General features: G+C 33.6%; 2 protein-coding genes across 2 annotated transcripts; both read right to left on the minus strand.

Annotated features, from left to right (window-relative positions):
* Positions 1-148: 148 nt before the first annotated feature.
* LOC114877157 lies at positions 149-5,742 on the minus strand. Its single transcript, XM_046290059.1, is given in 11 exon segments — positions 149-317; positions 385-579; positions 667-750; positions 829-900; positions 1,138-1,182; positions 1,185-1,391; positions 1,943-2,075; positions 3,070-3,989; positions 4,198-4,437; positions 4,522-5,175; positions 5,450-5,742. Coding segments are annotated over 7 exon segments (657 nt in total). The 5' UTR covers positions 3,115-3,989; positions 4,198-4,437; positions 4,522-5,175; positions 5,450-5,742; the 3' UTR covers positions 149-317; positions 385-508.
* A 1,001-nt stretch (positions 5,743-6,743) lies between these two features.
* On the minus strand, positions 6,744-13,260 carry LOC114877153 (protein cramped). The gene is given in 20 exon segments (XM_046290060.1): positions 6,744-7,200; positions 7,934-7,970; positions 8,470-8,572; positions 8,647-8,803; positions 8,896-9,293; positions 9,359-10,102; positions 10,180-10,226; positions 10,229-10,292; positions 10,366-10,523; positions 10,526-10,718; positions 10,788-10,931; positions 11,003-11,168; positions 11,256-11,526; positions 11,529-11,625; positions 11,627-11,746; positions 11,847-12,037; positions 12,097-12,300; positions 12,362-12,625; positions 12,699-13,014; positions 13,094-13,260. Coding segments are annotated over 14 exon segments (2,226 nt in total). The 5' UTR covers positions 12,901-13,014; positions 13,094-13,260; the 3' UTR covers positions 6,744-7,200; positions 7,934-7,970; positions 8,470-8,572; positions 8,647-8,803; positions 8,896-9,293; positions 9,359-9,997.
* Positions 13,261-13,402: the final 142 nt, after the last annotated feature.

Here is a 13,402-nt window from a genome sequence, read left to right on the forward strand (position 1 = left end):
ATTGAACTGGCACTTAATATTTCACTTCAGTTAACAAAATACTTACAACTTTCATCTTGTATCAAATATACACTTAATAATCTATGATTAAAACTTATCGATGAAGATGATAAATATTTTTTCTTAGGTAATATTATTCTCACTTTTTTATGCAATTTTTACAACGAATGAAACTTGAGGAAATTCGTAGAGTCGGTAGGTAAGATTAATATCCAAATTCGGATTGTCAGTCTGCCAACCTTTTGCGTTGGGTCCCAAATTGGTAGACCAATCTTCGGCCCAATACAGGTTGAAAGATTTGACTTTTGTAATAATACCTGGAACGGTAAGAAATTTAAATGTAGAACGAAAAAAACATTGGACAAGTTAATTTTTATTAATTACCTCATAGCTCGACTCAGTTTCTCGTAGGTCATCTTTGTGTTTCCTTTTCGCGAACCCCATCGTTTCGCGACCTCGTCACTTTTAACAAACCGAAATTTCGCTTGCGAATAATCTTCCCAACGTATTAGACTTGGACACGTTTCTCGATTACGTAATAAATCTCTAATGAATTCCCATAGTTTCCTTGACTGGTGGCTACAAGTATATCGTACAGCTTTCATTAAATTTTTTCAAAATTATATTATACATCTATATAACTATTTTTTTGTAATCAATACATACAATTCTTTTTCGTTTTTAATACTCTTGGTCTAACTGGTGGTCGTTTGGTAGATACATCAATACTGTTATTATCTGATTCTGTGTCTGTAAAGTTATAAAATTAAAATACAGGTCCAAAATAATAATAAAAAAAAAAAAAAAGAAATTACAAACATTTACTACCTGATGTACTAATAGAATTAATTCGCGCGTACTGCTCTTCGGAATCGGGATGAATGGTGTCGAATGTTGGAGCTGTAATTAAAATAATTCATATTATATTTTTACTTCAATGACTTCCTTTTACACTAAAGGATTTTATACTAAAGGATGAAGTGTAATTATTTTTTTAACGTTAAAAAAATAAGGCGTTAAAGAAATATGATACACGATAGAAATAATTTAATGTTATTCAGTGTAATTATTATCTACTACATACTATTACATTATTTATATTTGTTATCAATGCTCTGCATAATAGCAGTTACATACGTATGTTTGAGATATGCTGAGAGTGGAGTAGGTCATAGAGCCGATTCCATACAAGGGATCATGATTTATAAAATCGTCTCTTGTGAAGGTAACTAATTCGTGTCCTGGTACTGCAAGACTTTGTTGAATTAAACCGTACGGTTGTCCAATGTATGATGCCGCAGATATCAACCAATTGATCGTTTCTTCCTGGCACCAATTTCTGACAGGTTTATCCGACCAGCCGGCACCGTCAATTTCATTGTTTTCGTCGCCTGTTGAACAAACAATGATGTGACAAAATTGAAATAAAAAATCATAAGAAATAAAAAAATGTTTAAAGTGTATACAGGATATTTCATGCAATTAGGTCAAGTTATAGGTGTAGAACGATAAAGGTTTTGTATTCATTTTAAGCAACGATTAAAAATGTTTAATCAGCTCAATTTATTTATTTTTTCATTGACTCCTGCTATACCAGCAGGGTTTCGTAGCCGACGCTGCCGTCTCTGAGCCCGCGCGCCATTTCCTTAATAATTCAAAAACAAAGCTTCAAACAACATTTTCACAAAGGAAAATGTTGTTCAGAATCACTCCAGCTACCACCCCCATAAAGGACTAACATTCTTTCTGGGGCACCCTATAGAAGAAAATTCATGCGGCTAAATTAGATGGTATTAAATGGAGCATCGCGTGATGCATGTCTGTCGGCAGCGGAATTGGAGGCGTTACAAAGATTTTAAGATTGAAATAAAAATGATCGAATACCAACACGATATAATGAGGTAGGAAATATAATAAAGTGAAAGTGATTTTCGACAATTACCAAAGGTACATCTTTTTCGATTGGGTTCGTAACTACGCGTTGTCGGGCCGTTTGTTTTCCGCGTCTTTAACGAATCCATATCCAGTAAGTAGGGCTCGTCATCGTCGTTGAGATTAGAGAACAAAGGGCACACCTGTAAATAGACATATCGCATTACAAACAAATCCAAAACGGAGTTCCGTTTTATGCGTTAATGACCTTGTTTGCGTCTACGAATAATCTCGTCTCGTCTCTTTTTATCGTGACTAACGATAAGAACAAGAAGGATCATTGCGATCTTCTTCTCGAACAGAAACGTGTTTATCCCGTGACTCTACTGGGTTTACAAATATTGACAAATTGACAATAAATAATTCCAAACTATTATTCCCTTTATTCTATTTTTCTATGTAAGAAATCAGTAACTTTGAATATTTTTGTACACAAGATAAAGCGAACGATAAGAAAACCTGTTTACCATATATCGGTAAATTATTTACATTATTTTAACCATGTGTAAATTAACTTGTTTTGACGTAGTATGGGTACTATTAAATTCTCATTAATCATGTCATTGAATTGTTTTACTCTCAACTGCAAACGTTTGCATAATGTAAACATTCGAGTTATCATATCTTCAACTATTCTTTGTGTAAAAATCTAATCCTTGTTTTAATGTTTCATTATTCTCACAGTGCGATGCGATGCGATGCGATGCGATGTGATGCAACATAAATAAACTAGAGAAACATAAATTTTTGTTTACTTTCTTAAGTAGGTTATCATCTGTTAAATTTTTTAAATAGTGTCTTACTATCGCACGCACTTATCAATTTATATGCTTATACATGATAAAATTAACATTGATTCGACTGGATTTCCAGACGTAACCATTCCCTTAGAAAGTTTATGGGACACAGTCGTAAAAAATGTAGCACGTGAAACTTGTCGCGACTGTGAAAATTTACTATTTTCTCGCTCTACAGATAAAGGATTAATAATCCTTTGCTTCTGAAATGATAAAACATTGTATGAAATAACTGTCGATAGTTCTAATACTTTGTCGCTTATCGAATTTACATATACCTAATATACATATCGTTAAAAGTACATACACAAATGAGTTTCGCGCTCTAGTTAAAACTCACCTCCGATAAGTCCGTCCTGCCGTAATTGTTAAACAGATCCATCATAATAATCACTTGTTTTTCTCCACAACAGTATATAACAATGCTTTCAAAATGCAACAATCTTTTTCCGAATAGGTGTCACAATGATCGTCCAGGGTGTTGTATCACAGATCGGCGTTGAAAATAAATATCATCGCTGTATTCGAGAACTTGAAACAGAAGAAAAAACACCTAGCACGAAGAATGTTGCGGCGATGTCGCGCAGCGCGATACTGATCGCCGGTCGCCGTAATGTCTCTGACGAAGACGGGGTCGGAAGCTCGATGTGCTGACGCGAAAGACGTCAGCGGGAGAACCGCGGGGATGGATAGCGCGGAAGAGCAGGTTTCAACGGGGATTTCCCGCTCTTCGGGGACTGTCCAATCACCAACGACACGGTTCGCGATAGCTGACGCAATAATTGCGGATACACCGCATTGGCGGCGGTCTTCGAAAACCGGCGAGCGCAACCTCTAAAATTCAATAAACCTTTAACCCATTCCGTGCCTTTTATACTCACAGATTGTTTTTTAATTTACTACCTATTTAACCCTTTCCACTCGTATACGTTTCACCTTTGCGCTCGTAAGTTAAATTGTAATATGTTCCTATAAAAATTGTTTTCATTTTGAATATGAAAAAAAATTCCGAGTTGATTGGTAGCTGTTTCAAATATAAATACGAGTGGAAAGGGTTAAACATTGACTATAGAGTCAATTATCTATTTATAAAAGGCGCTGTCTTGAAAAATAACATATTTCAGACCTCTGGTATAGTTAATGGGCTAATACTACGGTGAATTATATTTTCTTCTTCGAAATCTTGTTAGGCTGATTGGACGGCGTCGCAGGCGCGATACGATAAGGCGAGTCGTCGTCGCTGAACATCTTTGCAGTTTGCTGAAATCCAATGAAAATGTGCGGTGTTAGGAAAGACGAGAGAGAAGGTTGTGGAAAGTGTACGTGTATGTACATTACACGTCATGTATTTTTTCTGAAAATCAACGCAGCTTGCATACAGATATCGAGCTTGACGTAAAGAGGATATTTAGATTGCAGAAGGCTTAACATACTAGTTTCAGGGAGAATTGTAATTTATAAAGTTCACCTGTTGATTGCGCCTGGTTTGCCGCGCATGTAGAACCTTTTTAAATGTAAATGTCAATGAACAGGCGATGCTCTGAAAAATTCATACGTCGACTAGAAGAATGTAATTGTTGATGATTTCCATCTTTGTAATCGAGTTTAATTAATTGACATTGACCCCGTTTCCCTGCTTGCAAACATTGCATATTTTATCGGTTGTATTTAAAATAAAAGCCTGATTGCACTCGTGTGTTTGTTGTCACTGAAAAAAACAAAATATCATTTAGCAACCGGACATTTCACCAAGGTAACTTTCTTCGCATGACAAACGTTTCGATTAACTTACTTAATTGCCAACTAATTACTTTTTTATGAAAATACAAGCTTCGTATATCTAAATACGATGTTTTGTATGCTAACAATTTTGTTTACAAATCTTTCCACGAGTCTTTTGTTTCGCGGGTTATCTAATTTGCATAAAATTCAAATCACTATCGGGAGCTTCGATTCGTTTTCCTCAAAATCTTCCCTGAAAACACAGTTTGACGAACGAGATTAGCAAATCGGCAAACTGTACGATGAAATACCTTTCTTCGATCAAATCGATTGTTGAAATTTTCCAACAATGACATTGAAGCGGTTGAAGATCTGCAAGAGATTTTTATTCAGTGTTATTAATAGCAACACGCTCTCTGTTTGTCGTCGTAACACGATACGATAGATTGCTGGATAAAACGTTACGGCAAAAAGAAGTAAAAAAATAAGAGATTACCTTAACGCGTTTCGCACGCACACAAAATTATTCTGGAATACCTGTTACATTTACGATGCCGTAGGTTTTTACGTGTGTCAGAAGTTGAAGTTGCAGTTAAACGGAAATCGCGTCCTTTGAACGTCATTCGGGATACACTTTCGATGGACCGGTTAAATGCGTCCTGATGCAAGGCGCGGGACTGTTTACTTTCTTTCAGACTTGCACGTTGCCAAACAGTCAATCAATCTGAAAGAGATTTTAATATTTTAGATCATTTTTTAAATATCTTTGAAACATGATACATTTCTATTAGTTTAAGACTGCCAATTAACGGCTGAATTCTTTTATAATTTTACATGCAAACATCTAACATTTTGTTACTTGTATCATTACTTAAAATAAATTATTATTTTATACCCTTAAAAAAATAACACTTTACTTTAGACGGTCAATTACTTAAATAAAAAATGTCCAACTTTGTTTTCTATCTCATTAGATACATAAAAAAAAGAGCTCTTACATTCGCGACGCCTATGGACTCGTTTATTTATAGTACGCCACGATGTCTCGACATCGGAGTGTAAACATGTTGGTAGTACCATGGTTTTCATTTCATTTTTACGATGTATCTTTCTTTCTTTCAGTTTTTCTTCTTTTTCTCATTACGTCTCCACGACGGTTTTTTATCGTGTGTATTAACCGCAATCCACGAACTGCTAAAGATTACTAATTGCTGATTCAAAGAACGGTAATCGCACCAACAGTATCGTGCTTTGATTTCAGCCGATTCTCGTTCCTACAAACGTGATATCAATGATCAGAACGGAAAGAAAAGAAAGAGAAGATTAACAAAAAGAGGGGAAACCCTGTTGTATTCGTTCGTGGTTAATGAGTGGAAAATTACCATTTTTTTCCTGCATTAAAATCTTTTTTCACCCGCTAAAAAAATCGAAAGATTACGTACAATCTGCATTCCCTCTCACTGACGACGAATCGAAAATTCCTGAACAACTTTCGAACCTGTTTGTCTCATGAGATTCATCTTATATTTGGACCGGTGCTATCTACGCAAGGATGAATCATTTGGGTCTCTCGTAAAAATAACAAAGCTAGAAAAAAAAAAAAAAATATATATATATATATACTGATCGAATTGAGTATCCTCCTCCTTTTCAAAGTCGGATAAAAAATAAGTCCTCAATCGAAATGACAAACAGAATTTTCTTCAGCCACATTTTCGATGCATTTTCAAGGTCCCGGGGATTCTCGTCTTCCAAATACCATCCCAGAATTTATGTTTCCCTCTTCCATTTTCGTGCGTATCATTCTGATATAATCTGTAAACCACGTTTTGTCGGTTTCGGTGCGGTCATTCCGTGGCCACCACTACGGAAGTGAAAAGAAAAAAAGAGGAAGTACGAATCATCTTGGAACATTTGATTCAGTTCTTTTTTTCTAAATAATAACTCTAGCGTAATTATTTTCTATGATTGCCTGGCAAATTGTTATTTAAATAATAGTTAAACATTTATGTTAAACTTTGGATACCTTTTATGACTTCCACTTGCTTGATTTAAGTTCATTGCCACTTCCCCATTTCAGTCATATTTCATTCCATTTCATTCACACTTGCCTTATCATTATACTTCACATCTTTTTTATCTCATTTTATGCACATCACAGTTCAAAAATAAACATTTCGCTCTGTTAAAAAAAACGAGAGAAAAAAAGAAAGACCATTCACAACATAGAATTGTGTAATAAGGAAAAACAACGATCTATCAAAATTCGACTTACTTCTTTGAAACAAATTCCAATTGATCACTGTCGATTTTAATGTTGTATAATATATTGTAATAGTTTTCTACATTGTGCAGATAAATTTATATCAACCTTCGAGCATTGTAATGCAACGTCGTTTCGATGCACTGTAGCATTAAATACTGTAGCCATCGTGTGCACGTGATCGTTTTTAAATCGTTAGCGAGAATTCTGTCGCCTCTTTTTTTTTAAATTCCATTCGTTTAATCCGAATACAATCAGAAAATTACTTCGCGTCGATCGAAACATAATTGACTCGCGAATAAATATATGTAGTCTATATGTAAATTTTGTCATCGGGAATCGTGATTGGGAAATTTCTTTAATTGCAACGGTGTCACGACCCTGAGACTAATCGAAAGTACTTGTTGCATGAAATCCTTGAAAAGACGTCGGATCCAATGGATAGGGGAGTAATGAGGGTGATCATCCTGCAGGGGTTACCAGTATCTGAAAAAAATTATTATTGTAGAATAAAATGACTTTTGCTATCTGCTAAAATTGTAATAAATGAATTTCAAAATCATGCAAAATACTGTCTTGAAAATAATATAATTCCATTTCTGGAAATTAGTGAGTCTATAATATTGATAAAGTTTCGATGCGACGTGAATATCAATTTTTCATGCTCATTAGGTGAAAAAGAACAGATTATAGATAATATACATGTATATTGATGATTTGTGGCAATTCTGAGAAGCAAAGTGTCGATGTTGAACACGACAAGTCGTCGTAGAAGAAAAAAGATACTTTAAAAATGTTTGCAAAAGAAAAGGAAATTGAAAATTAAATATTCATTTTCAATATAATAACGCAAACGATGCATTGATTTATGCGGAACCGCATATATACGTATGTATATGCAGAAAGATTCTTATATGTGAAAACAAAAAACTGGTTCAGACAGTATAAATGCTTTGTAAATAAAAGGTACATCGATGAAACCTCAAGTTCCTTGAAAAGCACGTACGTAGACGGAACAAAAGGGGCAAAGAAAAATTAAGAACGAAGCGTGATCCTCTTTTCCCCTTTCTGGTTCCATATTATGGCAGATTTTTTTTATCTTACGAAGCGTAGTAACTCGGAACTTCTGCGTAATCGAATACATTTCGAAAGGAGAAAGGTCATTTCGGACTGTGAAACAGGTTCATAATTTTTCAACGTAAACTGAAAGGTTTCTTACCAAGTCTGAAGTTTTCTGAACACATCCTTTTTTCCCCCTAAACAAACAAGGTAGTTTTCAAAATCGAATGTCATTATCAACGGGCGCATTTGAGAAGTACAAAAAGTGTTATCGATTAAAATTGTTGTATAGTTTTAAGGGGTGACGTTACAACGGAGGCGTTTCGGACATTTCAAGGTCATCTATGTTTCGAAAATTTCAAAGAATATTAAATCTTGAGATTTAATAATACGTTAAAATGTATTCCCTAGTTGAAGCGAACCGATACTCATAAATATTGATACAATGATATAATCTAATAATCAACAAGGAAATAACGTTCTGAATTGATTCTGAGCTAAAGTGTAATGCACGCTTGCAAAACACGTTTTTCTATATTTATGTTCCTTCATTTTTTACGACAGCAGGTTCCAATTGAAAATGATAAATTTATAATAAGAAAACAATGTTGGCCTTTACCTCTATCTCCAAATAAAGTTGATATACAACAATTTTGGATAGAATGAATAATTTAAATGTTATGCAAGGTGCCTCACCCTCCTCTATGTCCTTCTAAAGAGTCAATGGCATCATCTTTTTAACTGACTTCGAAAAGAGATTTTGCACCGCCTCCGAAAAGGTTGAAATATATTTAGTATACTATTTAACGAGTGAATAGGTTTTATTAATAGCTGTTGAGTATTTGTATAAATGAAATAGAAATTATTTCATACTTTTTAGTGCATTTCGAAGCAGGTTGTATTTTTTGTCAAAAAATTATTTTATTCTCTAAAGAAAGCAGGCTTGATTACTGATTTGGTCTTTGTGGTCGATAAAAACAAGTAAAACCAGTTCATTGCACAAAGTGCTTACGTCCAGGGGAAATCACATCTGTAAATAACAATACTTGATAGGTGCATACGCATAAGATCACGTGGACGCGGGCAGTATGAATCATTTACAACGTTTGTTTCGCAACGCACCGTTGAAAAGACTGTAGGCTTCGTTTCCAAGAATACAAGTATCCTCGGGATGTTCCGCTCATTATCGTTTCAATTATATTCCACGCACGTATTTCTAATTTTTGCAAATCTCTCTCGCTATATATGTATAGAAATCTAATTTTAGATGAAAATTGCTATCTCGACTGATTTGCACTTTGATTTCAATTTCAACCTTTTTCATTTTTCAACGTTATACGATTCTAAAGTATTTAAGTCTTATAATAGCTACTATTCCCTTGGATCATTGTTGGATAATAATATTCATTTTGCATTCTTATATCATATTCTTAGTCTTCAAGCATAACTTCATCCGTAAAGTTGCAATCATTCATGGAAGCCTTTTTTCTTCCAAGTACAGCAATAGTGTTAAAAAGAAACTGTAAAATTGATATGAAATTATAATTAATTTTTTGGAAATATTAAAGTAAAAAAATGTAAGTACTTGCGTTTACTCTGTTATCATAGTTTAATGCAGAATTTTTTTTCATCTTTTTCTGTGAAGGAAATTATATGAAAGGAATTTACTGCTTCTTCTTTCAACGGAAGAAGACGGAAACTTGCCTAAATAATTCCATACATAAGTATCGCGTCACAGATTAAACAGGGACAGGGAAATATCACCTATAAATGTATGCTTCTTGCATTTGTACCATGCCTCCTATAAATCTCTAGAAAAATATATGCACAATGAAATATTGATGAGTATACACAGATAATAGGAATATGTATGTCGCAAAAATCATTTGCATGATATTTGTTATAAAAAAAATATAAGTACCTAAGTTTTTATACAACAAAGTGTTGAATAGTTTGCAAATTAAAAAAAATAAAAAATGTACAGAGTTCAGTCGGAATATAACGGGACTCGTATGCACATGAATTATGTGATATGAAACAATCTTGAGTTCTTTATTCATTAACAGTTTCATTATTACGGTAACATGTGATCGATAAATTAAATACCAAAAAGATAAATAAATCAGTCCAAATATTGGTATATGCTCCAATTATAAAACTTCATCCCATCTAAATGAATTTAATATAGATGTCCGATTAAAATTGTTATAAAAATTATATTCTCTTATCTTTTACTATCATCCGATGCCATTTGTGATGCAAGATTTGCAAATTTTGCCATATAATCTACACTACTTTCACCCATGAGGCACTGCATATGCGACACGACCTGCAACATAACAGATAATATTGTTAATATACTGAAATATTAACATAATTTTTCATCAATTTATCGATGATATTTACATCGGACGATGGTCGACTATCTTCTATGATATTGTCTCCATGTTGATTCTCTGAGAAATTTTCATAGGGGATTCGAGTTGACCCAAAAAGCTACTCAATGAAAAATCTGCTACCTATAATTTAATTCTTCCATTAGTAAAATTGATTGCCTGCAATCAATAATGATTTCAAGCAATGAAAAATTACCTCACTGTTTAACCACTGATGTTCTCCTTCTTTAAGAATCTGTGTAGCACTTGTTATGATAGAATTTGTAGGTTTCGGATCTCTTGCTACTTCAAGTTCGTCCAAAAAATGTTTCTCTTGTTCTTCACTTACATTCATAGTTAGTGATTTATCATTTGTTGCTCGTTGTTATTGACAGAAGAATCATTTATTTTATTCGCCTCTGAAGGGTAGGCGTTAAAATTGTCTGACGTGGATTGTAGATTGTCGGACGGTGGAGTAACCGATGTAGATATTATAGGTAATACCCTTTGTACAACGAGACTTTTTTGTCTTACCGTTCTCCCACGTTTACAAAAGCGCGTCTTGAACTTCTGTGTTTCATAAAGTGCAATAATTTAGTTAATTAATTTCTTAGAATAACATTTTAAGCCAATACTTACATCTAACTGTGTTTTAAAAGCATCCGATGCACCAATTTTGTGGTAAGCTTGTGGAACAAGAGGTCTTCTAAAGGTTGATTCTTTTGTTGAAAGAACACGAGATGAAATCACAGTTTCGTTACTTCCAGAAGTATTATCGTATCCCTAGGCATTGATAATAAATAATGAAACATCTTTTTAAAGAACATCTTTCAAGTTCAACTTTGAAGGCTTACCTTACTCGTACCATAACTATGTTTTGCTATAGATAATAACTTCTGCAAAGTTAGGCACAAATTACTATCGCGCAAACAACCCGACGTAGATTCTCCAATGTGCTGTTCTTCGGGATGACAATCCCACCAATACTCCAAGGTAATTTTTGACTCGCGACCGAACTAGGAAACTTAGAAAATTAGAAATGATATGTTTCTAATAAACAATTGGAATTAGATTTTTATTTTCAACATAAAATAAAACGTATACCATTAAAATAAATCTCCTACAGTGATAGTATTTGCTTCTTCAACGTTCCATCCCTTTCGAATTCTTTCAATCGTCTCTCTTCCTGGAAACCTGTTGGGTTCTGTCTGATGTTCCAAATTTGATTTTTCTTCATTATTAAGAGTCGAAGGTTTCTCTGAAATATTACTGCCAGATTCTATTCCATCCACGTCGCTGTTGTTGTCTGGCAATGTACAGTTATCTTCGGCTCGATTCAAACACTTCTTATCTACTTTACTCTTTTTAATACCCTTTTTCCAACTCCTTTTAAATATTGCACTGATCCTAATAAGTTCATTCTGGAACTCATTAGACCCAGACGTTTTTCATAAGAATTTAAACTAACACTATTGCTGGGTGAGATATTCCCCAAGATTTACTATTGGCAGAGTAATTTTACACCCTTCGGATGGTGCGACCCGTAAAAGGCGGGTATCTTTCAGCTCATTAACAGCTGCATTTTCTACATTAGAAGGCTACATTGCACGTATAGGATATTTCTTTGCATTTTCATACTGAACAAGTATGTACAACAAATAACGTTACACGAATAATTGTACTCTGAAGTAAGGATACTATGTTGTACTTTGCAGGCCTCCATCTCTGTTGTAAAAATATTAATAAACTGGATAGACGTCGTTGTATAGGTAGTAAAGTGCGTACTCTTGGATTCATCGATGATGCCTGCACCTGCCACCAAGCCATATTATTGCGAGGTCTTAATTCAATTGTTATTCTAGATGGTAACTTAATCTCTTCTTGCCAATCTATGAAACATATAAATTACTTGTAATATTCTGTATCAGTTTATTTAACAAATACGCACCTTCCAACTGATTTAATTTTCTCAATGCTCTACATATAGGTGTCTTTATTCTCATAGTTTTTCCTCTTAATCTTACTTGCGTTGATCCCCAATAAACTAATTCATTTAACTTCAAATGTATTTTTTCGTGTATCCTAGGTAGCTTTCTTCTGAGTTCACCATAATTGATCAAACCATATAATTCTTGAGAAGTTTTCTTTACATCTGCAAAATATATGTTATATTAAATTGAAAGAAACAATGAAGTTAAACATTTTACAATTACCTTCTGAATATTTTAAATGCTTAGAAATTTTCAGCCATGTCCTATAATAAAAATGCCGTATTTGTTCTTTGTTTTTTATCATAACATCCGGTAGACCTTTCTTTCTTCCCTGACATAAGAAATAGCTTTGCAGGGCATCAAAATCTTTTCCATATTCATTTAGTGCCTTGAAGAAAGTATTCTTATCTTCCATAGACCATAACTCGCAAGATCTTTTGAGAGATTTTACTTTTGGTTCCGTATTAGTTTCTTCATCTTTAGAATCTAGATGTAAATAACTTTTTTTATAGATATTCAATGCAAAATAATCTACATTAACTTCATATCAAATACAAACCTTTCTTTTCGCAATTATTATTATCACTAGTATCTATTTTTACTTTTTTAGTACCCCGTACAACACGGACTTGAGTATTTTTAGAGTCTGTTGATATTTTTCCATCTGAGCATATTTGTACTATTTGAGAAGCTTCATCTTTTTTGGCTGTTGTACCAGTCCCTTGAACTTCACACTCTTCATTTATTCCATTATTCTCCATTCTGATATTCTCATAATAATTTGAAGCAGCAAACTTCAAGCATCCAGTTATCCTCAATCTGAGGAACTTCCCAGAATAAGTGGTATTTGAACCAATAATGTTATTAGTTTGCAACTAAAAATACATATATCATGTATTAATATATCCATATCATTACTATGTAATAAAAGTATGTTAGAAATTATACAATTACAATTAAATAAATATGATTTATTATTGCGTTAAAACGCAATTTCGTCCACAAGTCCAAGCTAATGTATTCGTGATTTTATAAGTTTATATTTGCTAGCAACTTTATAGATATAACTGTTGCATAGATACGTAGAAAAAATAGTAAAAAAATCGTCGAATTATAAAAATAAGGTACTGTAAAATTTCTCAAATCCCACAGGTATCTTCTTCGTACTGTGCGTTCATACAAGTCACACAACTCTGACCGTATTTCAGGTCAGATTGGGTAGTTAATATAAAAAAATTTCTTACATTATTGCAAATAATAGCG

Source organism: Osmia bicornis, chromosome 2 (genome assembly GCF_907164935.1).
Source record: "Osmia bicornis bicornis chromosome 2, iOsmBic2.1, whole genome shotgun sequence".
Lineage (NCBI taxonomy): Eukaryota > Metazoa > Arthropoda > Insecta > Hymenoptera > Megachilidae > Osmia > Osmia bicornis.